The sequence below is a fragment of the Heterocephalus glaber genome, unplaced genomic scaffold, assembly GCF_053883595.1.
Source record: "Heterocephalus glaber isolate CG9 unplaced genomic scaffold, H.glaber_assembly_v1.0 deba00001429, whole genome shotgun sequence".
NCBI lineage: Eukaryota > Metazoa > Chordata > Mammalia > Rodentia > Bathyergidae > Heterocephalus > Heterocephalus glaber.
Window position 1 is genome coordinate 34757337 of NW_028258294.1, and position 23422 is coordinate 34780758.

At 48.4% G+C, this 23422-nt stretch overlaps 1 protein-coding gene across 4 annotated transcripts; it reads left to right on the top strand.

The window, feature by feature from the left end:
- The first annotated feature begins 19867 nt into the window (after positions 1 to 19867).
- Upk2 (uroplakin 2) lies at positions 19868 to 23395 on the top strand. 4 transcript variants are annotated; one of them, XM_087212493.1, is made up of 8 exons: positions 19875 to 19955; positions 20086 to 20206; positions 20806 to 21080; positions 21256 to 21421; positions 21865 to 21996; positions 22167 to 22305; positions 22509 to 22579; positions 22963 to 23395. In XM_087212493.1, the coding sequence occupies exons 3-8, from the start codon at positions 20940 to 20942 to the stop codon at positions 23097 to 23099; spliced, it is 786 nt and encodes a 261-aa protein (XP_087068619.1). In that variant the 5' UTR covers positions 19875 to 19955; positions 20086 to 20206; positions 20806 to 20939; the 3' UTR covers positions 23100 to 23395. The 4 variants fall into 4 exon arrangements, with proteins under 4 accessions (XP_087068621.1, XP_087068619.1, XP_087068620.1 ...); XM_087212494.1 differs by having other exon boundaries at positions 20086 to 20191; XM_087212495.1 differs by lacking the exon at positions 20086 to 20206 and having other exon boundaries at positions 19868 to 19955.
- Positions 23396 to 23422: the final 27 nt, after the last annotated feature.

Genomic DNA, 23422 nt, shown 5'->3' on the forward strand with positions numbered 1-23422 from the left:
GCAACTTGAAATCCCAGGTTATAAAGCATGTTTAAAGGTACAGCTCTGATGAAGGGCATAGGCCTAACGTTTCTGACTCTGCAGGATCCCACTGCCTCAAGACCTTGTGTGCTCCATCTACAGTGACTAACATGCTGCTTCTTGGGGCTCCCAGTCCCTGGCACCATACTAGGTCCTGTGAAAGTGACAGAACATGTGGGCTAAATATATTCTGGACCCCTACAATCCAAATACCAAAAGTAGTCAGGCATGGTGGCACAAGCCTGTAATCCCAGCACTTGGGAGGCTGAGGCAGGAGGATCGCTGCGAGTTTGAGGCCAGCCTGGCCTACATAGTGAGTTTAAGGCCAGCCTGAACCATATAACGAGAATCTGTCAGTTTTTCCTTCTATCTCTATCTAGAAGGTAGTTCATTTCAGAACCCACAGACACACCTTTTCAAATTCCCTTCCCCTGCTTCTTTGATTCACCTAGTAGCAAGCAGTTAAAGTCACTCTGTGAACCTCAAACCAGGCCCTCTGTCTTCTGTAGTCAATAGAGCTTTTCTGTCTTCCTTGCCCACTGCCATCTCCCTGTGCAGTGGATTGATACAGCCTCTCAAATTCTGCTCTTTTCCTCTTTTCTTCCCCCATTACCGACATTCTCCAGAGAAAGTTGCCTTCCTCCTCCCTCCTTAATCCTATCTCTTTCTCCTGTCCTCCCAGTTCTGTGTTACAAAAGTCCTGAAAGGAACAGACTGAGACATGATTTCAACAACAGCTGAGGGATAAAATTATCTTGGGGGGTGGGGAGGCAGGGTGGAGGAAGGCTGGAGCAGTCAATGATTAGTAAGCTTTTATCCTGTAACAGATAACATCAGTACCTGCCCTCAAGGAGCATATCAAATGGGAACAATGAAAGAACAAAGTATGCTAAATGATGAAAGGATGCAGTCTATGCAGTCAGTGTAGGTTGTGTCCTTAGACATGGTAGAGAATGGAAAAACTGGCCTGGATCTGGAAAGACAGGTCAGGTAGGGGCAGGGGAGCAGAGAGGGCTAGGTGAGGGGCACCAGAAGTGCAAAGGCGGAGCAATCACAGATCTTGGTGGGAGTGGACCTCCAAAACCAACTATCCAGTTCAAAATCCTTGTGATGCTGAACTCCCTGACAACATCTCGGGCAGGCAGTGTCCCAGAGTAATCATGAAGACCTCCAGCCACAGGGAGCTGACTGCTTCCCAAGGCAACTTGTTCCGGTTAGGAACATCCACTTTTCCTTGCTCTGAGCTGAATTCTCTCACCCTGTGGCCCACATACTGCATCATGGGGGTCACACAGTGTAAGTTTGATTCTTCCTCATCATAACCCATCACCTACTGGCACTCTGGTGACAACTGACTCTTCTTTTCTTTGGTTGAAAGATTTCCAGTTCACTAAGTAGTTGGTCCTGTGATAACACCTGACCAACTCAGAGTTAGGCAGGAGGATCTATCCTTTCCTTTATTCCAAACATCAGAACTCCTCTAATATAACTTAAAATTGAATTTGCTTTTGGCAACCACATCATGCTGATGACTCAGGCTGAACTTACTAACACCTGATTCTTTTTCACTAGAAGTGTTTCTGAGCCATGCCTGAGCTATTGCATGCTGCTAAGGTCCTACAAAGACCTCTCATCATTTTGCTTTGTTAGGGACTGATTTTTCTGATCCTTACCCCACCTTTTAAGGATTGTATGTGATTTTGGATTCCTCCAGGCTTGTGTGTTATATTGGATCTTCATATAAGCTGTTAACAAAAATATCTAACAGGACCAAACCATAAAGCATAATATGTCCTTCTGGTCAATACCAAGTCATGTCACACTGAGAAGCAGCAAGGTATATGTGGGTAGAAGTGTTTGTTGATGGCATAGGAGCAGATCATCATGAGCCCCAAGAAGCAAAGTGTAAGAATAAGAAAATAAGGCTCAGAGTCTAAGGCTTAGCCTCGGGGCCCTGCAAGGACTGGGGACCCTCCTGTGCTGGGAATCCTGGCCTTGTGGAGGCCTGGGAAGGCTCAAAGGAGAACCATGCCCAGGCATCCCACTGTACTCTGGGAGCCTGGCTCTAGAGATGCAGGCTGCTTCCAACAGCTCCCAGAGGGTGTAGCCCCAGCAGCCCTGCCTCAGACCTCCCTTTAGCAGCTGAGCCATAATGATGCACAGGAGTGTCCTGGCTGATGCTTTCAAAAGCATCAACAATGCTGAAGAGAGAGGAAAATGCCAGGTCCTTATTAGGCCATCCTCTAGAGTCATCCTCTGGGCCAGGCATGGTGGTACATGCCTGTAATCCTAGCACTTGGGAGGCTGAGCCAGGAGGATCACTACAAGTTTGAGGCTAGCCTGGGCTACATAGTGAAGTCAAGGCCAGCCTGAGCTACACAGCAAGACTCTGTCTCAAACCACAGCTCCACACATACTCATCATAGACAGGAACCTGGGCAGGGTCTTCAGCTACCCTCTGAGACTCAACCCCTCCTGCTGCACAGGGCAGGAGGCAGCGTTGATTATCATGTCATCAGAATGCAACGTGAATGTATCTATAAAGCCCCTGGCACAAATTCTGTCACATAATAGGTTCCCATTAAATGGCATATCCCTTCTGATAGATTTCTTTTTCCTTTTGGAGACTAAAAATGATCTTCAATGGTTAAAAAAAAAAAAAAAGGCCCTGTCTCAAAAAAAAAAAAAAAAAAAAAAAAGAACTACAGGGCAGTGTCAAAGAACTGGAAGCTGGGCCAAGTAGGCAGAAACTTCTCATCCCCAATAAATTGAAGAGGTAGAATTCTGTAACAGACTCAAAGCCCAAAAGCCAGGTACACCTGAAAGATACTTCTGAGAAGTAGTCATTTCCTAAGGGTTCTGAATACTGACAATAAAGGTACTCACCGTAAGCAATTTACAAGCATCAACTCAGGAATCAAATTTAAATAGAAAATGAGAAGATACTTAAACAACATGCAACCCCCACAGACTTTCAGCTCACCAAAAGCAAACCCCAGGGGCAATGAAGTGGAACAATCTGAAAGCCACCCACCTGGACCCTGAAGTGGTAACAGCAGAAGTAACAAAGCAGATGAACCAGGCTCTAGAAAAAAATCAAAGAAGAAATAATTTCACAGATAACTACAGAGATGGTGACCCAAATGAAAGATACAGATAAAAAAAATAGAGGTGCTCAGGAACATGATGGAAGCCATGAACACCCAGCAAAGGAAAAAAAATAGAATCCATGAAATACATTCAGACAGATATATAGGAGATGAAAAACTCCATTGAAAATACATTCAGCAGAATGAGCCAATGTGAGGACAGAATATCAGATGCAGAAGACAGAATTGCAGTTAGTGATCAGGAAAAGAGAGATTTCTTAAAAATAGCAAGGGACCATGAGAAATCAATCCAACAGCTGCTAGATGATACAAAGGAAAATAACATAAGATTGATTGGAGCCAATGAAAAAGCAGGAAATAGCACAAATAACATAAAAAACCTGTTCTCAGAAGTAATGGCAGAAAACTTCCCAAACAGGGACAAAGAATTTGACATACACATAAGTGAGGCATATAGGACTCCAATTAGCCATGACACATAAAAAAATCTTCTCCTAAGCATATAATAGTCAATATTCCAGAAATTCAACTCAAGGACAGAATATTAAAAGCTGTTAGAGAAAAGAAACAAATCACCTATAAAGGAAAGCCCATCAGAATCACAACAGACTTCTCAACACAAACTTGCAAGTTAAGGAGAGCTTGGAGTGAAGTATTTCAAATCCTAAAGGAAAACAACCTCCAACCCAGATTGATGTACCCTGCAAAACTATCCTTCAAAACTGATGGAGAAATAAGATACTTCCATGGCAAAAAACACCTGAAGAAATTCATGACCACCAAACCAGCACTCCAAAGTGTTCTGAAGAATATTCTAGAAAGAGACAATAAGGATTACAACTCCATAAACCCCAGTAGAATGAATCCACTGTCCAAGGCAAGAAATTAAACACAAAAGGAAAGAAGGAAGTCAATAGCAGGAAAATAACATGACAGAGAAAAGACAATACATATCAGTTTTAGCCATCCATGTTAATGGTCTCAATTCACCAATCAAAATAAACAGATTGGCAGAATGGATCAAGAAGCAAGATCCAACAATATGCTGCATACAAGAAACAGATTTAATTCAAAAACAAATTCACACCTGGGTGTGGTGGCACATGACTGTAATCCTAGCACTTGGGGGCGGGGGGTTAGGCAGGAGGATCGCCATGAGTTTGAGGCCAGCCTGGAATACATAGTGAGTTCAAGGCCAGCCTGAACCATATAACAAGACCCTGTTTCAAAAAAAGAAAAAAAATTCACAGACTGAAAGTCAAGGAATGGAAAACAATATTCCATGTGACAGAAAACCAGAAAAAAGCAGGGGTAGCTATTCTATTTGCAGACAAAGTAGATTTTAAGCCAAGACTGATTAAGAGATACAAAGAAGGTCACTACATCCTGGCAAAGGGAACAATCCAAGAGGAAGAGATAACAATCCTAAATATATACGCACCAAATAGCAACACACCCAACTATACAGAACAAATATTAACAGACATGAAAAAAATCATATAAGCACTAGTACAGTTGTGATGAGGGACCTCAATACCCCACTAACAAATAGACAGATCAACTAGACAAAAAATCAACAATAAAATGTTAGGATTAAACCAAACTTTTGAACAAATGGACTTAATAGATGTCTACAGAGTGTTCCACCCCACAACATCAGAGTACACATTCTTCTCAGCTGCACATGGGACTTTCTTCAAAATAGACCATATACTAGCTCATAGAACATGCTTAAGTAAATGCAAAGGAATTGAAATAATCCCATGTATATTATCAGACCGTAATGCAATGAAACTGGAACTCAATGGCAAAAGAAACCACAAGAGGGGCAGGGATTTAGCTCAGTGGTGCTGCTGCCTGCCTTGTAAACGCAAGGTCCTGAGTTCGATCCCCAGTACCAAAAATAAAAGAAAGAAAGAAACCACAAGAACTTCATAAACACATGGAAACTAAATAACACCCTCTTGAACAACCAATGGGTCACAGATGAACAAATGAAATTAAATAAGAAATCAGACAATTTCTACAATTAAATAATAATGACAATACAACATACCAGAATTTACAGGATGCAATGAAGCAGTCCTGTGAGGGGAAATTTGTAGCAGTGAATTCCCATTCACTGGAAAACAGAGTGGGCTCAATAAACAATCTAATATTGAACCTCAGGCTTCTAGAAAAAGAAGAGCAAGTCAAGCCCAAAGCTTGTACAAAGGGGGCCAGAGATTTAGCTCAGTGGTTCTGCTGCCTGCCTCACAAGCACAAGGACCTGAGTTCGATCCATGGTACCAAAAAAAAAAAGCTCTTACAAGGGACCACCACCCCCCCCCCAGTGCCAAGGAGGTGAGCTGCATGGGCGCCAGCAGCGCGCGCACACACACACACACACACACACACACACACATGTTGAAATGAGAAGAAACGTAAACAAGTCTCAAAACCAGACTCCCAGATCACCTAAAGCAACCCCAAAGGAAAACGAGATGGAACAATCTGATACTCAACCACCTGGACTCCCTGAACTGGCAACAAAAGAGGATCTGGAAAAAAGAAATCAGAAATAATTTTTCACATAACAGTAGAATAGATAGAATAGGTAGAATGCTTGAGGACGTAGGAATAGGAAAAAGCTTCATGAACAAAACCTAGACTGCTTGGGAAATACTATAAAGAATCAACAACACAGGGCCGGGGATTTAGCTCAGTGGTGCTGCCATTTGCCTCATAAGCGCAAGGTCCCAAGTTTGATTCCCCATACCATTAAAAAAAAAAAAAAGAATCAACAACTGGGACCTCATCTTATTAAAAAGCTTTTGCATAGCAAGAGAAACCACCAACAGAGTGAAGAGACAACCAACAGCATGGGAAAAGTTTTTTACCAGCTATTCCTTGGACAAAGGACTACTATCTAGAATATATAAAGAACTCAAAAAAATCAGACCCCCCAAATGTAAAGACCCAATCCAAAAATGGACATCTGAAATGAATAGACACTTCTCAGATGAAGTAGAAACAGCAAATAAATATATGAAAAAAAGTTCAGCATCACTGGTCATTCAAGAAACGCAAGTTAAAACAACACTGAGGGGCCAAGGATTTAGCTCAGTAGTTCCGCCACCTGCCTCTAAAGCACAAGGTCCCAAGTTAGATCCCCGGTGCCAAAACAAACAAACAAACAAACAAAAAACCACTCCAGAAAGAATGGCTGTTATCAAAAAATCAACCAATAACAAATGCTGGAGGGGCCATGGGGAAAAAGGAACCCTTCTCCACTGTTGGTGGGAGTGTAGACTGGTACAACCACTGTGAAAATCAGTGTGAAGATTTCTCAAGAAACTAAAACTAGAGGTTCCATTTGACCCAGCTATTCCCCTTCTTGGTATCTTCCTGAAAGAAAAGCATCATACCACAGTGATATATGCACACCCATATTTATAGCAGCACAGATTGTAATAGCTAAATCTTGGAAACAGTCCCAATGCCTATCAATTGACAGGTGGCTAAAGAAGATGAGGGGTTTTTTTTATATACAATGGAGTGCTACTCTGCCATAAAGAAGGATGAGCTGCATACATTTCTAGCTAAATGGATGGACTTTGAGATCATTCTTTTTTTTTTTTTTTTGGTACCGGGGATCATACTCGGGACCTTGCGCTTGTGAGGCAGGTGCAGTGCTGCTGAGCTAAATCTGTCCCTTGAGACCATACTCTTAAGTGAAATAAATCAGACACATCTGTTTAAATACTGAATTTTTTCTCTGGTATGAGAAACAGAGTGGAAATAAGGACTGAGATGTATAATGGATATTGGGAAATTGGAAGAAAGAGTTTAAATGGGAAGGGGAACAAGGGAGGAGGGAGGGAGAAAGGAAGGAAGAGACAAGAGAAAAAGTCAAAATAGAAGGAAAAAATGGAAACAAAGCTTCTGTATAGGGAGGGGAGGGAGCTTGAGGGGGGAATGGGATAAAATAAAATAAAATTTACTAAAACAACAATAACAAAACAGTCATCGTGCAGTTTCTTTTATTTTTTTATTTTTTTGGTACCAGGGATCAAACTTGGGAACTTGCACTTGCGCTGCAGGCACCGGAACCACTGAGCTAAATCCCTAGCCCCATCATGCAGTTTCTAATTGTGATGATGAAGCATGGTTACACTGGTGAATCTGAAATCTTTGATGATCACAGGGCTGGAAAAATTGCCATGAACCTCATAGACAGGTTAAACGAGTGTGGACTGATCAGCCCCAGATTCGATGTGCAGCTGAAAGACCTAGAAAAATGGCAGAATAATCTACCATCCCCATCAGTTTGGTTTCATTGTATTGACAACCTCAGCTGGCATCATGGACCGCATCACAAGATGAAAATACGCACGAGGGAACATCCTGTGATTCTTTTTCTAGGGATGTAAAACATATACACACATAAAATGCTTCAATGAACTCTGGTGGAAAAAAAAAGTCTCAAAAAAATTTTTTTGACTAAAACAGCCACACAGGGACACTCTGGTGTACAACAAAACAAAACAATGCCCTAGCTCTGGAGCTCTGTGGAAGTCTAGGTCCATGCTTATTAGTGTAGAACTTTGGACAAATTAACCACTCTGAGAACCAATTTCCTCTTCAGTAAAACGGAACAACGTCTCCTTTATTATGAAGATTAAATGAGACTCTATATGTTTTTCAAGACTGGTTAGCTCAGGCTGGCCTTGAACTTGAAGCAATCCTCCTGCCTCAACTTCCCAAGTACTGGGATTACACTTGTGTGCCACCATGCCTGGCTGAGACCCCATATGTTAAAGAGCCTAGAGCATAGTAGGTGCTCAATACGTGAAGAAAATGAAAAAGGGGGTGAGGAGGAGGGAAAGAAAGTATACTTAAGGACTGGGGATTTAGCTCAGCGGCAGTGCACCTGCCTTGCAAGCACAAGGTCCTGAGTTCAATCCCTGGTACTGCAAAAAACAAAACAAAACTAGATAGTGTACTTAAAACAGGCCTGATTTCTGAATGGGGACTACATTTGTGATGGGTCCAAGTAAGAAATTCACCTCTAGGACTGTAGTAATGGCTTGCTGAGCACTTGGTCTAGGTTTACATATATGGAATGGCAAAGGGCCAGAAGCAGATATGAATGACATTTCACAAGGAGAGTCTAGCTAGATGTGGCAGGTGGCAGAAACGCATCTGCTTCCTGGCATCCTGGCACTGTTCTGGGTCTTATGAAACAGAAACATAAGCTGAATAGATTCTGAGGCCCTGCATGCAAATACTAACAGGTAGTAAGTACTGAGCTTTTACACTGGGCAGTGACAGGGAAGCACAAAGGCCAGTGATGGTCTGAGGAAGATGGTTCATGTCAAGGCCCCTTGGATTGAGCATGGTGGTGAGAACTCCAGCGGATATGACCATCAAGGAGGTGGGAAGGTTTGACTGGGACTTTTAAGAGAGAGTCAAGGCCAAAGTTAGGTTTTTGCTTTTTTTTTTTTTTTGGTACCAAGGATCGAACTCAGGACCTTGCACTTGCAAGGCAGGTGGTGAAAAGTTAGGTTTTCGGGAAGAACCCACACCTGTGGTAGCTGTAAGCATTGACTGACGTCCCTAAGTGTGACTTGGGACACGCCCTGCAGGACCCCCAGAACCATGCTGGTTCCAACTAGAGCCAGAGAAGAACCTGCTCAGTTCTAGGTCCTTGCTCACCATTGCCTGCTCCCTGGTCAGATCAGCCAGAGCTGATTCCCACCAGCTTGCCACTCACTGCAGATAGACCTTGGGCCAGACCTTCCAGGACCCAAATCCTGTCCCCCCAGAACTCCTCCTTCCCTGTCCTGATCCCAAAAGAGGTGCAAGCTGCCATCTGACCAACAGACTCCAGCTGGTTGCTTCCATCATGGCCTTGAGAAGGGAGAGACAAGAGGGAGGCTATAGAAAGAGGATATGGACAGAGGAGGCCAGGAGTCCTTCAGGGAAAGCAAGAGAGAAGAATCTGAGAAGCCAAGAGCTAGAGAAACAGGTGAGCACGTGAGTCTGTAGGAAAGCAGTCAGCTAGAGGAGAAAAGAAGGATTGAAGGAGGGGGCAGAAAAAAAGATTTGCCAAGAAGCTGATGAAGTGCAACTGAGAAAACTGTTGCCATGGTGATGGGTCCAGAGGCGGAGTAGGAATATAAATCGGATTATGAGTTGGGGGAGTCTGTGTGAGGGAGGTGTTGCAGACTCAGAGGCAGCCCCACTACATCAGGATTTCCCCACCAGACCTCCCTCCACCTGTGAGGGATCCTGTTCCCAGGGGTCTCCCAGGCCAGGCTAGGGGCCCTGGGCTCTGACACATGCTCACTCCCCTTCCTGTTGGAGAGACAGAATTGACCTGAACTCTGCCTCAGCCTTCCAGTGCTGGGATTACAGGTGTGTGCCACCATGTGTGGCTGCCCCTTGCCTCTTGGAGATCTCTCTTCAGACTGTGGTTTCTCATTCCACCTCTTCTTCAGACCCCCAAAGAGGAGAGAGGAGAGGAAATTATTTTAAGCACCTACCATGTGCCAGACATTGTGCTGGACTCTTTATGACTCCTGTCGTCCGTCCTCACTCCCGTGCTGTGAGGTCAGGATTCCTGCCTCCATTTAGACAGGAAACTGCCATCAAGGTCACAAACTGGAAGGGAGTAGACCTGCAGGCTGGAGCCCTGAGTCCAAAACCCACTCACTTTCCTACCAGCCCTCTACCCACCTTGGCAGCCTGCTTGCCATACCCTAGCTTCTCCTACACCCCTAGGGCAGGACCACCATGTGGGAGCTGCCCGGGAGATAGAATGGTTCTTGGTTCTGCCTCCATTCTTGAAAATGGAATGGGGAAGACCTGAGTCAAATGTGTCACAGCCATCAAGGCTCTGGGCTTGTGGGGAGGCAGAAGGGATCTCTGAGCTCAGGGGTGGGAAACCAGGGAAGAGAGTTTGGGGTAGAGAGGCCCTGCAGTGGATAGTGAGAAGCTCAGAGGGCAGGCCCCTTCCAGCAGAGCGGAGGAGCAACTCAGACAAGGCCAGGCCACGTGGGATGCTGGGGAGGTGCTTTGCTCTGGTTTGCCCGTCAGTCTGCAGCTAGGGATCTCGAAAGGAGGAGGGACTGGGGGCTGGTATGCAGGTCCCTGCAAGTGGAAGTGGCAAGAGGGAGGCGAGCAGAGAACACAGTGAGAGCCTTTCCTCCCTCCCCCTCCCTAGGGCTTCTGTACAAATAACAGTTTTGCAAAGGGCACCAGTATCTGATGTGCATATCAAGCAGGGCCTGGGGAGGTGGGAGAAGCCTGGCTGTGGCCTGGGCAGCTGTGCCAAGACCACCCTCCTTAGGGCAGGACAGCATGCCTGCCCCTCAGGAGGATGGGGTGGGACTCAAAGGCATCCCCAGCCCCTTCCCGTCACATCTTGTTTTCCTGCTAGTGGCTGCCTTAAAGCATCTCCTGGTTCTCTCTGGGGACTGGCTCAGGCCACACCCTAACCCAGAGGTGCCTGGGGGAGGGGTTGGCTGAACTCCAGAGGGGGTAAAATGTCACAGTTTGGTCCCTTGACCCAGGACTCATCCCAGCATCCTCTGGAAGGGAGCTCCAGGATCAGTTTAACTCTGTTGCGTCATTCCAGCCTCCACAGTCCACCCATTCCCAGGAAGCCTTCCCCACCCTCTGTTCTGTGCCCATCACAAGTCCCTGCAGACAGTCCATGAGGGGTCCCTCATGGGACCAAGAGGGACTTCAGACCTGCAAGAGGGAAGCAGGAGGGAAAGCTCTTCCCTGTCCCCTGCCTGCTCTGCCCAGACTGTCTGGCCTCAGCCTTTCATGGGATTCCAAACCCAGCTCCACAGCCTCCTATCCTTCAGTGTCCTCTTACCCACTCCAGTCCCCCTCACACACCCTCCAGCCTGGAGGGCTCTCCCAAAGTGCCCTTTGCCAAGCCCAAGGAAAAGCTTTCAAAGTTGTCTGAGTCCCTGCAGTCCTCAAGCACCTGCATGAGCACCTGCATGGTTTCCTCTTTGGACACCCGGGACAGCACTCTCCTGGCTCTTTTCTTTTATGGAAGCTCTCCATCTCCTTTGTAGGCCCCACTTTCCCTCTGTCCACAGTGTTGGGGCTTCCCAGCTCTGTCCGTGCCCTTGGCTTCTCACTGGCACACACTCCTCCCCAAGGCTTCAGCTGTCAGCACCTGCACTGACGTTCTCTCCTGGACTCCAGACCACAGATCCGGCCATTTGCACATCTTCCATTTCAGTGTCCTTCCAGCATCTCCGTGAGCAAGTTCAAAACTGAATCTTCCCCACGCCAGTGCCTCCCCACAAGTCTATTCCCCAGATAGTGACAGCGCCATCCTCTACCCAGCCACCCAAGCCAAGTGCTGGGAGGCTTCCTTCCATCTGCTCTCCACCCCTCCATAGCCCTCCCAGCCTCACCATCACCAGGTCCTGTCAGTTTTGCCTTCCCTCCAAATCTCTTTTGTTATCTTTGGCCTTAAAGTGTCTCCTACCTGCTTATCAACACAACCTCCACACTGCAGCAGAGGCCACCTTTGTAAAACATAAATATGATCATCAGATGGGGAGGTCTCTTCTATCTCCTCCTTATAGTGCCCACGCCAATGAATCAGGCCCTTTCTTCGGTTACAGATGTACAAGAGGCTAGGAACTATGTAAATGGACATTGTGCTTTAAAAAGGGAAAGAAACCACACTGGAAAGGTTATTCGCTCTTCAACAGAACCAAACTGGAACTGTAATACCAGTGGGAACTAAGAATGATGTCTGATATGCTAGCTGCTCTTACCAGAGAGATAAAGAGGTGTGTTGAGTCTTTCATAAATATACTAACATAGAGCCATCTTCCAGGGAGGGAGAAACACTAATGGGACATCATTTCATCTGTCAGTCAGCCACAGATATTCGGCATAAGCTACAAAAACTTTAGATGGGCCCACAGACACCTATGGCCTACTTGCTGGACACAGCCTTTTCTGTGTTCAACAATTGGGACCCAGAGGATGGACAAAAGAAAAAGGCTAAGTTTATAGATGTTGCCAGGTATGGTGGCGCACGCTTGTAATTCTAGCACTTGAGAGGCTGAGGCAGGAGGATTGCCACAAGTTTGAGGTCAGCCTGGGCTACATAGTGAGTTCAAGGCCAGCCTAAACTACAAAGAGAGACCCTGTCTCAAAAAAAAGATTACAGCTGTCACAATTGGCAGTGCTTTTAGCCTACCCAGCTCATCTAGGAAAAAAATCCAAGGACAACAGAGGTTCCTGTTTCAAGTGCAAGAAGACTGCAAACTGGGCATGCAACTTCACCAAGCCTCTACCTGGGCCCTGCAGTGGATGTGAGACAGCTAATGGGCCTGACTCTTGGCACTGGAGATTTGCCTGTCCTGCTCCCAGAGAGGGGCTAGGCCAGCCAGAATCTTCATTTCCTGCTCTGGTGACTGAAGGGGCCTAGGAGAACCTGCAATGTCCCTGTCCACGGACATCACCAACTCCTCTGAGGAACCCTGGGTAATCTTAGCCATCATGGGTGAGCCAATTCAATTACTTCATTCTGTTTTGACTTACTTCTCTAGAAAACCCTCCTCTGGATCTATAGCTATAGTTGGGGTCAAGGGAACCCCTGATCAGAGATTATTTGCAACCGTACTAACAGAAGATGCTGCAAAATTAGCTATGGGACAGAGAGCCTGTTTGCCAAGTTATTTAACTTGTCTGTTTAGTTTCTTTGTTGAGAAAATGGGAATAAGTTCTCAGACATGCTAGACAAGTGCTCTACCACTGAGCTACATCTCCAGCCCTCTTTATTTTTTGAGACAGGCTCTCAGTAAACTGCTCAGGCTAGACTCCAACTTGTAATCCTCTGCCTCAGCCTCTTGAGTAGCTGGGATTACAGGTATACACCACCACTCCTGGCATCCACCTAACCTTAGAGTAACCTTTCTGCAACTGAACTTGGCCAATCCCTGTCAGAGATTCCTCTTGTGTGCGGCAAGCGCATGGGTCAGGCTTCCCCGACAGCAACTCTTCACCTCCATTTCCATCCCAGTCCTCTGCAATCCCTGTTCGCAGGGCTCTGCTTGCTGCTGCACTAAACCCTTTACTCCTTCTTGGACCCTGCAGCTACTCTCCCCGTAGCCCCAAATATCCTTCTTATGGTTGGATACTGTTTGACTGCCAAGGTTTGTGTGCTGGAAGCCTGGTCTCCAGTGTAACTATACTGAGGGGGAGGGGGCTTTTAAAGGTGAAGCCTAGTAGGGCATGATTATATCAAGGGGGTGAAATGTTTAGGAAGAGATTATCCTCTGTCTGACAGGAATTGCTTAGGTATCTTGGGAATGGATTAGTTCTCTCAGGAACACATTGTTAGCCGGGCATGGTGGTGTACCCATGTAATCCCAGCACTTGGGAGGCTAAGGCACAAGGATAACCGAGAGCTCAAAACCAGCCTGAACTGCATAGGGAGACTTTGTCTCAAAAAAAAGAATGCATTGTTCGCTGGGCATGGTGGTGTCAGCCTGTAACCCCACCTGGTCAGAAGGCTGAGGCAGGAAGATTGCAAGTTTAAGGCCAACCTGGGAAATTTAGCAAGACCCTGCCCCAAAATAAAAAAGGATGGAGATGTAGCTCAGTGCTAGGGCAGTTGATTAGCTGGAGAGCTTCAATCCCCAGCATTTACCAAAAAAAAGAAAGAAAGAAAAAGTCAAAATGTGGTAGGGCATGCCCATGATTACATACTCAGGAGGATCTCAAGTTCAAGACCACGGTGGGCTACATAGCAAGTTCAAGGCCTGCCTGGACTACATCATATTGAGACTATCTTTAAAAACACTTAAATAGTAAAAACAAAACAAACATAAACACAAACACTTCAATAGGGCCGGGGATGTAGCTCAGTGGCATAGTGCCTGCCTGGCAAGCTCAAGGCCCTGAGTTCAATTCCAGCACCAAAAAACCCACACTTAAATAAACAAACAAATAAATAAAAGTGGGTTTGCTGGTCACACTAGGCTGCTCCCCGCTTCAAGGCCACTCTTCAGAGCCTCTGAAGGCAGAGCTGGTGTGGCTCCTCCCCCCACCCCATCCCCATACCCCACACCCCTGCTCCGGGCCTCCTGCTGCTACTTCTGTTGTCTGTTTGCCCCTACAGCAGATCATTCTGCAGCCCCCACCCTGTCCTGCCAAGGTTTTGATCCTCCCAAATGGAATGAGGACCTGGACTTCCTGTCCTTAGCTGCCACCAGTTGGTCACTACCCGATGTCCCGTCGAAGTCTACACTCCCTGCTCTCCACTTCTCTTACCCCCTCTTCTACCTGACCCCATGGCTGTGTGCCTTCCCCTCATGCCTACCACTGCTGTCTGCCACTAGTCTTCACCTGACTTTTTTTGGTGTTTTGAGACAGGGTCTCACAATGTAGCTCAGGCTTGCCTCGAACTGGTGGTGACCCTCCTGCCTCAGCCTCCAGAGTGCTGGGACTACAGGTGTGCACCACTGTGCCTGGTTTGAATCTTATTCTTGTGTTTGTTTGTCTTTGCTTGTTTGCTTTCAGTGGCAAAATTTATTTGAAAAAGCAAAAGTGAAGAGTAAGAGCTGCACAAGGTGGATCATGCCTGTAATCCCATACTCAGGAGGCTGGGGCAGGAGGATTGCTGTGAGTTCGAGGCCAGCCTGAACTACAGAGTGAGACCCTGATTCAAAAAAAAAAAAACAACAAAAAAATGAAGAGTGAGGGAGAAACTGGCTTTGCAGAGTGAGTTTGGGCCAAGTAAAAGAGGAGATACAAGATAAAACTACACACTGAAAAAAACATGGCAGGCTATCATGAGGAAAGCCATAAAAGCCTGCTTTCAGGATTTTTGTTTTTGTTTTTGTTTGAGACAGGGTCTCTCTATGTAATTCAGGCTGGCCTTGAAATCCTAGCAATCCTCCTGCCTCAGCCTCCCAGAGTGCTGGGATTACAGGCGAGCAACACATGCCTAGCTGATGTAACATTTCGGTGGAGGGATTTAAGCAGGTTACCCTCCACAACGTGGGTGGGCTGCATCCCATTGGGTGAAGGCTGTAAGGGAATAAAGACTGCCCTCCCCCAGAGAGAAGGAATTTTGCCAGCAGACTGCCTCCTTGGAGCCCCCAGCCTGCCAGCCTCCCTCATCAGCCTTTGGACCTGCCAAGGCTTACAACCAGGTGAGCTAGTTCCCTAACGTAAACCCCTCTGCACACACGTCCTTATGGTTCCATTTCTCAGGAGAACCCTGAATAATAGAGTAGTAGCCCCCGAAGGCCAGTGGTCCCCAAGTCAGCTGGGCTGTCCCCACCTAGCAGCCATCCTCAGGGCTCTTCCAGCTGCAGCTCCCACCCCCAACAACAGCTATTTCAAACTCTTGACCTTTTTGGCCTCCAAACTCTTACTTTGCAGGAAGAAAACCCAAAAAACAAAAAACGGGCATTCAGGAGGGAGCTCCCCTAACATGTGCCTCTCCCCTAACATGCGCCTCTTTGGGGACTTTTCCCACCCAGCCCCCCAAAGCATAGCGCCTGTCCTCCTTATGCTTCACTCTCCCCCGCACCCCACTCCAAAAGCCCAATCCTAACACCTTTGCACCCCTGACCAGAACCTTGTCTTCTTCCTTATCAGTTTTACCCAGCTCACCAGGCGTGGTGGCGCATACCTGTGACCCCAGCTTGCAGGCTGAGGCAGGAGGATCGCCGGGACTTTTTTACCCATTTCTTTCCTATATCTTTAAACACAGAACAAACAAAGCCAGGCATGTTAGGCAAGACCTTCCTGTACCTCAAACTCTTCTCTCTTACCAGTCTCTTTCCTTTGCTAGCCAAGCTTGTGCAGAGAGCTGTCTTGGGGCCCAAGTGTGGCTCAGTGGCTGAGTGCATGTGGTTCCTAGCTGTGCAAGGCCCTGGGCTCCATCCCCAGCACCGCAGGTGGGGGAAGGAAAGAGCAACAATATCAAAGAGCCGGCCAATGCTCTAACTCTAGATCTTTACCTCCCAGTTACCTCTGCCCTCTTAGTCTGGCTTCTGCCATGCTCCCCTGCAGGAAGCTGCTCTCCCCATGTGGAAGCCCCAAATTGCCAGGCCCAGTGGACATTTTTCAGTCCTTCCCTTCAATCCTGAAATTCACTTCCCTTGGCACATCCTTTTTGGAACTCTATCTGCTCCTACTTGGTTTTTCTTTTGTTTTTTGAGAAAGGTACTCGTATAGTCCAGTCTGCCCTGGAACTTTATTATCCTGCCTCAGCCTCCCAAGTGCAAGAATTACAGGTGTGTACCACCATACCCACCCAGCTCCTTCTGGTTTTCCTAATTTTCTTGTTTTGTTTTGTTTTTCAAGACAGGGCTTGCTATGTAGCATATAGTTCAGGCTGGCCTTGAACTCACTATGTAGCCCAGGCTGGCTTCAACTTTGTGGCATTCCTCCAGCCTCAGGCTCCCGAGTGTTGGGACTATAGGTGTGCACCGCCATGCTTAGCCTCTGTCATGATTTGAATCACCACCCCCAACTCCCTCTCTGTTCCACTCTGGGCTCCAGACTCATCCACTCCACTATGACTCTGTCCTCCTGGACATTTGCCGAGGCGCCTGTATTAGTTCTCTATCACCGAATAGCACATTGCCCCACGCTTAGTGACCTTAGCAATGCAATCTTTTATTCCTAGGCTTGGGAATCCAGAAGAGCCTTACTTGGGTGGTTCCAGCTCAGAGCATCTCACAAAGCTGAGGTGGAGGTGCCATTCTGGCCAGCCACAGGAGGCCTTGCCGGGAGCCCTGCTTCCAAGCTTGCACAGTCATACATGGCTGCCTGGGGCCCCACAGGGGACCTCACCTCCTCCTCCGGAGGAGACTGTGCCTGCCTTTTCGTACTCACCTCCAGGAGTGAGCTCCCATTGCGTCCCTTTGGCTTTACCCTGCCCCCATGGCCTCTCACTAGGGTCCACAGGCTAGTCTTGAATTCCTGGGTCAAGGGATCCTCCTGCTTCAGCCTCCTGGGTGCTGGCAGTACAGTTGTACACCATTATGCCGAGCTACTTCTGCTGTATTCTGTTGGCCTTGACACACTGGGGGAAGGACCCACACAGAGAGGGGCACAAACATGGAAGGTAGGGATCATTAGGGTCTTCTTGGAGGCTGGCAATCACAATACCTCAGACTTAACCTATCCACAAAGGAACTTTCTTCTCCCCACCCTACTTTCCAATCTGTTCCAACCCATACATCTGGAATCTTGATTCTTCCTTCCTTAAGCATATTCTGCAATCAGTCACTGACTCCAGTCAACCTCTCCTTAACATCCCTGCACTGTCTCTGTCTCTGTCCCCTCGAGAGTACCGCCTGGCCGTGTTGTTGCTCTTTTCCTTTGGATCACTTTGCTTCTCATCCAGTCTCCTTGCCTGATGTCTCACCTGCTAAGCCCCCCTCCACACTGTTGCCAGAATGATCTTCACACAGCTGAACCCCCAACAGCTTTTCTGTTTTCTTTAGGGTGAAAACCGGGTCCCTGGACATCGGATACAAAGCCTTTGATGACCCAGCCAGTGGCTGTTGCTCTCACAAGCTCCACATTGAATCCTCTTCCTAGCCACAGTGTCTCAGTGAAGTTCTCAGGTGTGAGGATCATTTGCCTCTGAGCCTTCTTGTAGGATACACCCTCCTTCCAAATATCAAAGATCAACTCTGGTTCATTCTTCACAACTCAGAGGGTTGAAAGCAGGAACTGCATCTCATCCTCTCAGTACCTTAGCATCCAGCGAGGTGCCCACTGAAGGAGATGTTCAACAAATGTTGGATGGATGGATGGATGGATGGATGGACAGACAAGCAATTCCTGTGTGCTTGGTCCTGATGGCATGATTGGCGTACAGGGAACAGCTGGTCTACCTCTCAGTTCCCTCCCTCCTTGGACTAGCAACTCCCTCCAACATATGCCTTTGCATCAGACACAGCTAGAGAAACAACCATCCAACCTCATGGCCTATCTACTCTGTGCCCTTGGGAACATCATTTACTGTCTCTGTGCCTTTAGTCTTCATTTGTAATAAGGGTTAATAAAAAGGAGAGGATGCTGGGCATAGTGGTAATCCCAGCACTCCGGAGGCTGAGGCAGGAGAATCGCCATGAGTTCAAGGCCAGCTTGGGTACATAGTGAGTTCAAAGCCAGCCTGAACTACACAGTGAGACCCTGCCTCAAAAAACAAACAAACAAAATAAATAAATAATCATTGCACTCTGGGAGGCTGAAGCAGGAGAATCATAAATTCAAGCCCTGCATCAAAATCAAAAATGAAAAGGTCTAGGGATGTAGTCAGTGCAAAGGATCTGGTTCCAGTGCCCAGTACTGCAGAAAAAGAAAGGAGAAGGAGAAGAAGAAGGAGGAGGAGGAAGAAGAGGAGAAGGAGGAAGGGGAAGGGGAGGAAGAGGAGGAGGAGACACAGTAGCTGGTGTGGTGGCACACATCTGTAATACTAGCACTTGGGAGGCTGAGGCAGGAAGATCATGAGTTCCAGGCCACCAGCCTGGGCTATACAAGACCTTGTCAAAAAAAGAAAAAGAAGGAGAGAGAAGGGGGTGGGCACTGGGTAACCATGTTTCATCCACCCTGAATGATAAGGATTGTCTCATTGTCACAGCCTCTCCAGCCTTAGATCCTGGAGACAGGTTTCACCACTTCCCAACAGACTGACATTTGGTGAGTACTGCTGACCTCCAAGGTCAGGCCCTCGGGGTTCCCTTGTACACACCCAGAGCCTTGAACAGAATCCTACAGATTGTGACAATAATCTTCAGAATTCATCCTGTATCTTTATTTTAAATCATCTTTACACTGTCATATCTTGCTAGATCTTCAGGCAAAGGAAGAATTTTCAAGGTGAAAAACTTGAGGTTCAAAGTGACTCTCCTAAAGCTCTGTGTCACTGCTGTCAACACAAGGTCAATAGCTGCCCTCAGAGGTCTGCATGCCTGTGGAGACGTAGTCATGTTTTTCTGATTGGTGGGCAGCAGAGGAGTGGTACTGTGGTGTGAGAACCATGAGTAGAAGACAAGCTTGGGTTCTAAAACTGCTATAGTTGAAGGGAGAGAGAGAAAAAGTGTCATGGTCCAGAAAGAGGAGGTCTATTTTAGGAGGTCATTTTCTAGCCTGGGTAAAATGGAGAAATTAGGGAAGTTCTTTGAAAGCAGAAACTTAGCTTACTGCTATATCCTTGGTGCCTAATACAGTTCCAGAGATATCCTTGGTGCTCAATAAATGTCTGTTGGCTGAATTGGAGATTTGGGAGGAAGGAGAGAGGAGAGAACTTGAGAGAGTTTAGAAGCAAGAATCAAGGGGGAGAGAGTTGAGAAAAAGGAAGTCCAGGGGCCGGAGATTTAGCTCAGTGATTCCACAGCAAGCGCAAGGACCCGAATTCGATCCCTGGCACCAAAAAAAAAAAAAAAAAAAAAAGTCCAGAAGAGAGACTTCAGCTAGGTGCCCCTGCTTTGCTTACTCCAAGCCATTGGTAAATCCTCCAGAGGAACAAGGTGCTGTGGCTTTAAATGACTTCAGCATTGTCAATGAATCTGCTTTGCTAAAAGAGTTATCCTCTTGCTCCTTCGCTTGGCCTCCCCCTCCTCTCAGCTCCCCAAACCCTTCTCGGCTGCTGTGATGGGATAATTAGATGCGAGAGCTCAGCACAGATGATGCTCCAGTTGCTTAGCAACTAATGGTTTCCATGGAGACCACAAAGCACAGCCTCCAGAGCAGCCAGTGAGCAGCTCGGCAGGGCAGGGAGAAGACACAACTCTCTGCTCCTCCAGAAACCTGGGGAGGGTTGAGGTGGGGAAGGTGGGGGGGGGCAGGTTGGAGGGAGAAGGGAGGGCTTAAAGGCACAGGCCCCTCATATCCCTTTAAATTCTGTCAGAGATCTGCTCTCCCTTAGCCCACTCTGTCTCACTCCTAATTTCAGACGGTGATGAGGGTTTAGGAGAGGATCCAGTGCAACCTGCCCTGGAATAAACCCAACCTTTTCTCCTTTCTGCTTCCTGGTTATGACTGATATGGGAAGCCCAAGGGTAAACATCCTGCTGGTGGGTGATCAGATTTGAGAATTCCCAAGAAAAGCCCCTCACCCTGCCATTCCACCATTTAGTCTCCTCTCTCTCCCATGTTCTCCTTCATGTTGGAGAGACCTTTCAGTTGGGGGGGGCAGGTTGGATCTGATCTAAAGGGACAAAAGACAAGGGACAGCAGAAATGCAATTCAATTCTCCCCCTAAAGGCAGACTATTGTAGGGGAAAACAGCCAGCCTTGACCTCCATCAGAGATGGGGTGTGTGCGTGTTTGTGTGTGTGTGTACATGTGTGCACACACGTGTGGCAGGGAGGCACCAATACCCACTTTCTGGCAATTCCAGGTCAGTTCCATCCCTGTTACCTGAAAGATTGTTAGAAATGCAGAATTTCAGGCCTTAGCTCAGACCCAGTGAATCAGAATCTGCATCTTAACAAGGTTCCTGTGATTCATATACAGATTAAATTTGGAGAAGCTCTGGCCCAAGATGTTCCCACCCTCTGCCCGGCCAGAGAGTCCTCTTTACTGTCATCAAGCACCATGCTTAGGCTTTGAGCCCACCCCTCCCACAGCTGGGTAAAGACACAACCCCTCCTGGCCCCCACTTTCTTACCAGAACCCTGGTCATTCTCTGGGACTGGAAACGACACCAACAAGACCTACAGCGACACCCTCTGTAGAGCACAGGTCTCTACAACTTCTCCAGTTTCAGTGTCTACAAAAAGGAGCCAGTCACAGACACCCCTCAGGATGCCACAAGTTAAGTGGCAGAAGTCAACGGTCCTCCAGGGAAGGCCCCCATCACCTGGGGAAGCAACCCCCACCAAGCTGGGTCCAGACACACACATATACACAGGGACACTGCCTCACCCATGGAGGCCCAGAAGAAGGGTGAGTTACCCTGCCCTCCACACCAGCCAAGCCTCTAGAACCACACAGGGCATCCCCCTTCTGGCCTGAGGGCCAGCTCCCTGTCCTGAAAAACCTGTCTGGGGCCCCTCCCTCAGGCTATGGGGCCCAAGGGGCAGGTTGGACTGGATTCCCCTCCAGCTCCTCCCACCCCCAGGTCAAAACCAGCTACCCAGGAGGCAGGGCCTCACTTGCCTTGGGAGCCCCAGCCTGTCAGCAGCTGTTCCAGGTTCTGGCCCAGCCCAGTATGGCTTCCTTGCTGCCTGTCCACACCTTGCCCTTGATGCTGATTCTGCTGGCTATCCTGGCCCCCGGGGCTGCAGGTCTCTGCTGTTTCCAGTGGGAGTAGGGAGGGCTTCAGAGGTCTAGATAGGGGCACTGTGCCTTCCAGGGCTTCCAGAGGGACTTGCTGTAGCTGGTTGAGGGCAGGGGCTGGGGATGGCAGTGTCCAGGCATCAGACCCAGGAGGCAGAGAAGTATGAGAAGTGTCCCAGGCTGCAGGGAGCAGTGAGGCTGGGCACTGCCTTGCTCCTGGCATCTAGATCTGGCTCTGGGGCAGCTCAGAGGAGCAGTCAGGTTCCACAGTCCAAACCTGCCACCTGGCGGCTAGACTCGCACAGGGCTGGCTGTTCTGCCCCGGGGGCTGCAGAGGGGAAGGGCAGATGGACCTTCCATCCTTAGCAGTGGCTCAAGGCGGGTTCGGCCAGATCTGATGGCTGGGGAGACGGGTGAGTCTTGTCTGAACTTCCTCCTGGCCTCCCAGCAGAATTCAACATCTCAAACCTGTCTGGTCTGCTGTCCCCAGCACTAGCGGAGAGCCTGCTGGTTGCCTTGCCCCCTTGTCACCTTACAGGAGGCAACGCCACGCTGATGGTCCGGAGAGCCAATGACAGCAAAGGTCTGCTACTCCATCCCCCAAGCATCCCCCTGGATCCCAGAGACCCCTTCTCAGAACACCCCCAGAATCTTTCCCCCAATCCACACCTCCTTTTACCCCCTCCAGCTGCCCCTTCTCTGTGGGTCCTCCAGAAATTTGACCCTGACTTTTACTCCCAACTTCCTGCCCAGTGGTGAACTCCAGCTTCGTGGTCCCTCCATGCCGAGGGCGCAGGGAGCTGGTGAGTGTGATGGACAGTGGGGCCGGCTTCACAGTCACTAGGCTGAGTGCGTACCAGGTGACAAACCTCCATCCAGGAACCAAATACTAGTAGGTACCTGATCCAGGCCTGGGCACCTGTGCAGTAGGGGTGCAGGAAGAAAAGCTGGGGAGGGGTTGGTCAGCATGCAGGAGGACACAGCCTGGGGGAGGTCACAGATGGAGGAACAGCTGTCTCCCAGCTCCTCTTCTCTCCAGTCCCCGATACTCACCACTCACCGAGGCTTCTGTTTCCCAAACCCTACCCCGGAAAGCATTTCCTATCAAGTGCAGAAGGGGTCATCTACTGAATCCAGCCAAGAGATCCCAATGTCCACGCTTCCTCGTAAGTAACACTTCCTCCTCCCTCTCACAGCTCAGGGTCCACAGACCTTCCTGAGCCCCCACTTCCTCTTCCAGTCCAAGTTAGCTGTGCCCCTCACCCACCACGTCCCCTCAGCACCTCCGCTTGCCTCTGTCCTACCATTGAGCCTGAGGCTCCTGGTTAGGGACAGGGTCCTTCTAACTTCTGGATCCTCAGTGACTCACATGAGAGGTGGTGCATAAATGTGGGCTTGAGGAGTGCTTGGGTCCATGGCTGGTTGGTTGGAGGAAGAGCTGGATGCGTGGGTAGCCGCTGGATGGCTGAATGAGACACTATGCCCTGAGCCTTAGGGAGGCTGGGTCTCCCTCCTGCCCACAGTGCTCCTCTTTTCTCTCTTCTGCCAGAAAGGAATATGGAGTCCATTGGGCTGGGAATGGCCCGAACAGGGGGCATGGTGGTCATCACAGTGCTGCTGTCCATCAGCATGTTCGTTCTGGTTGTGGGCCTCATCATCACCCTGGCACTGGGCACCCGGAAGTGAGGAAGTCTATCCTGCACCATGGGCTTCTCCAGGACATGTTCCAGCATGCCCCCTTCCAGGCCTCGCTCACCACCTCTGGTTCCTTCAAGGCCTTCACCGCCCTCTCCCTGCCCCCTCCCCCCTGGAGCCCTTCCTCCTTCTGTCCCTCACCCTGCCCTCCAGTGCCTCACCTACCAATGTCCCCCCTGTTAGTCCCCTCACCTCTCTCCTGTCAGAGTCCACCTTCCTCCCATTTCACCACTACCCCTGGACAGAACAATGCACCCCTCTCCCTGGGTCCTTTCAATAAAGGCTGAACGTGTATGCTGTGTGTTTCTCTTTAG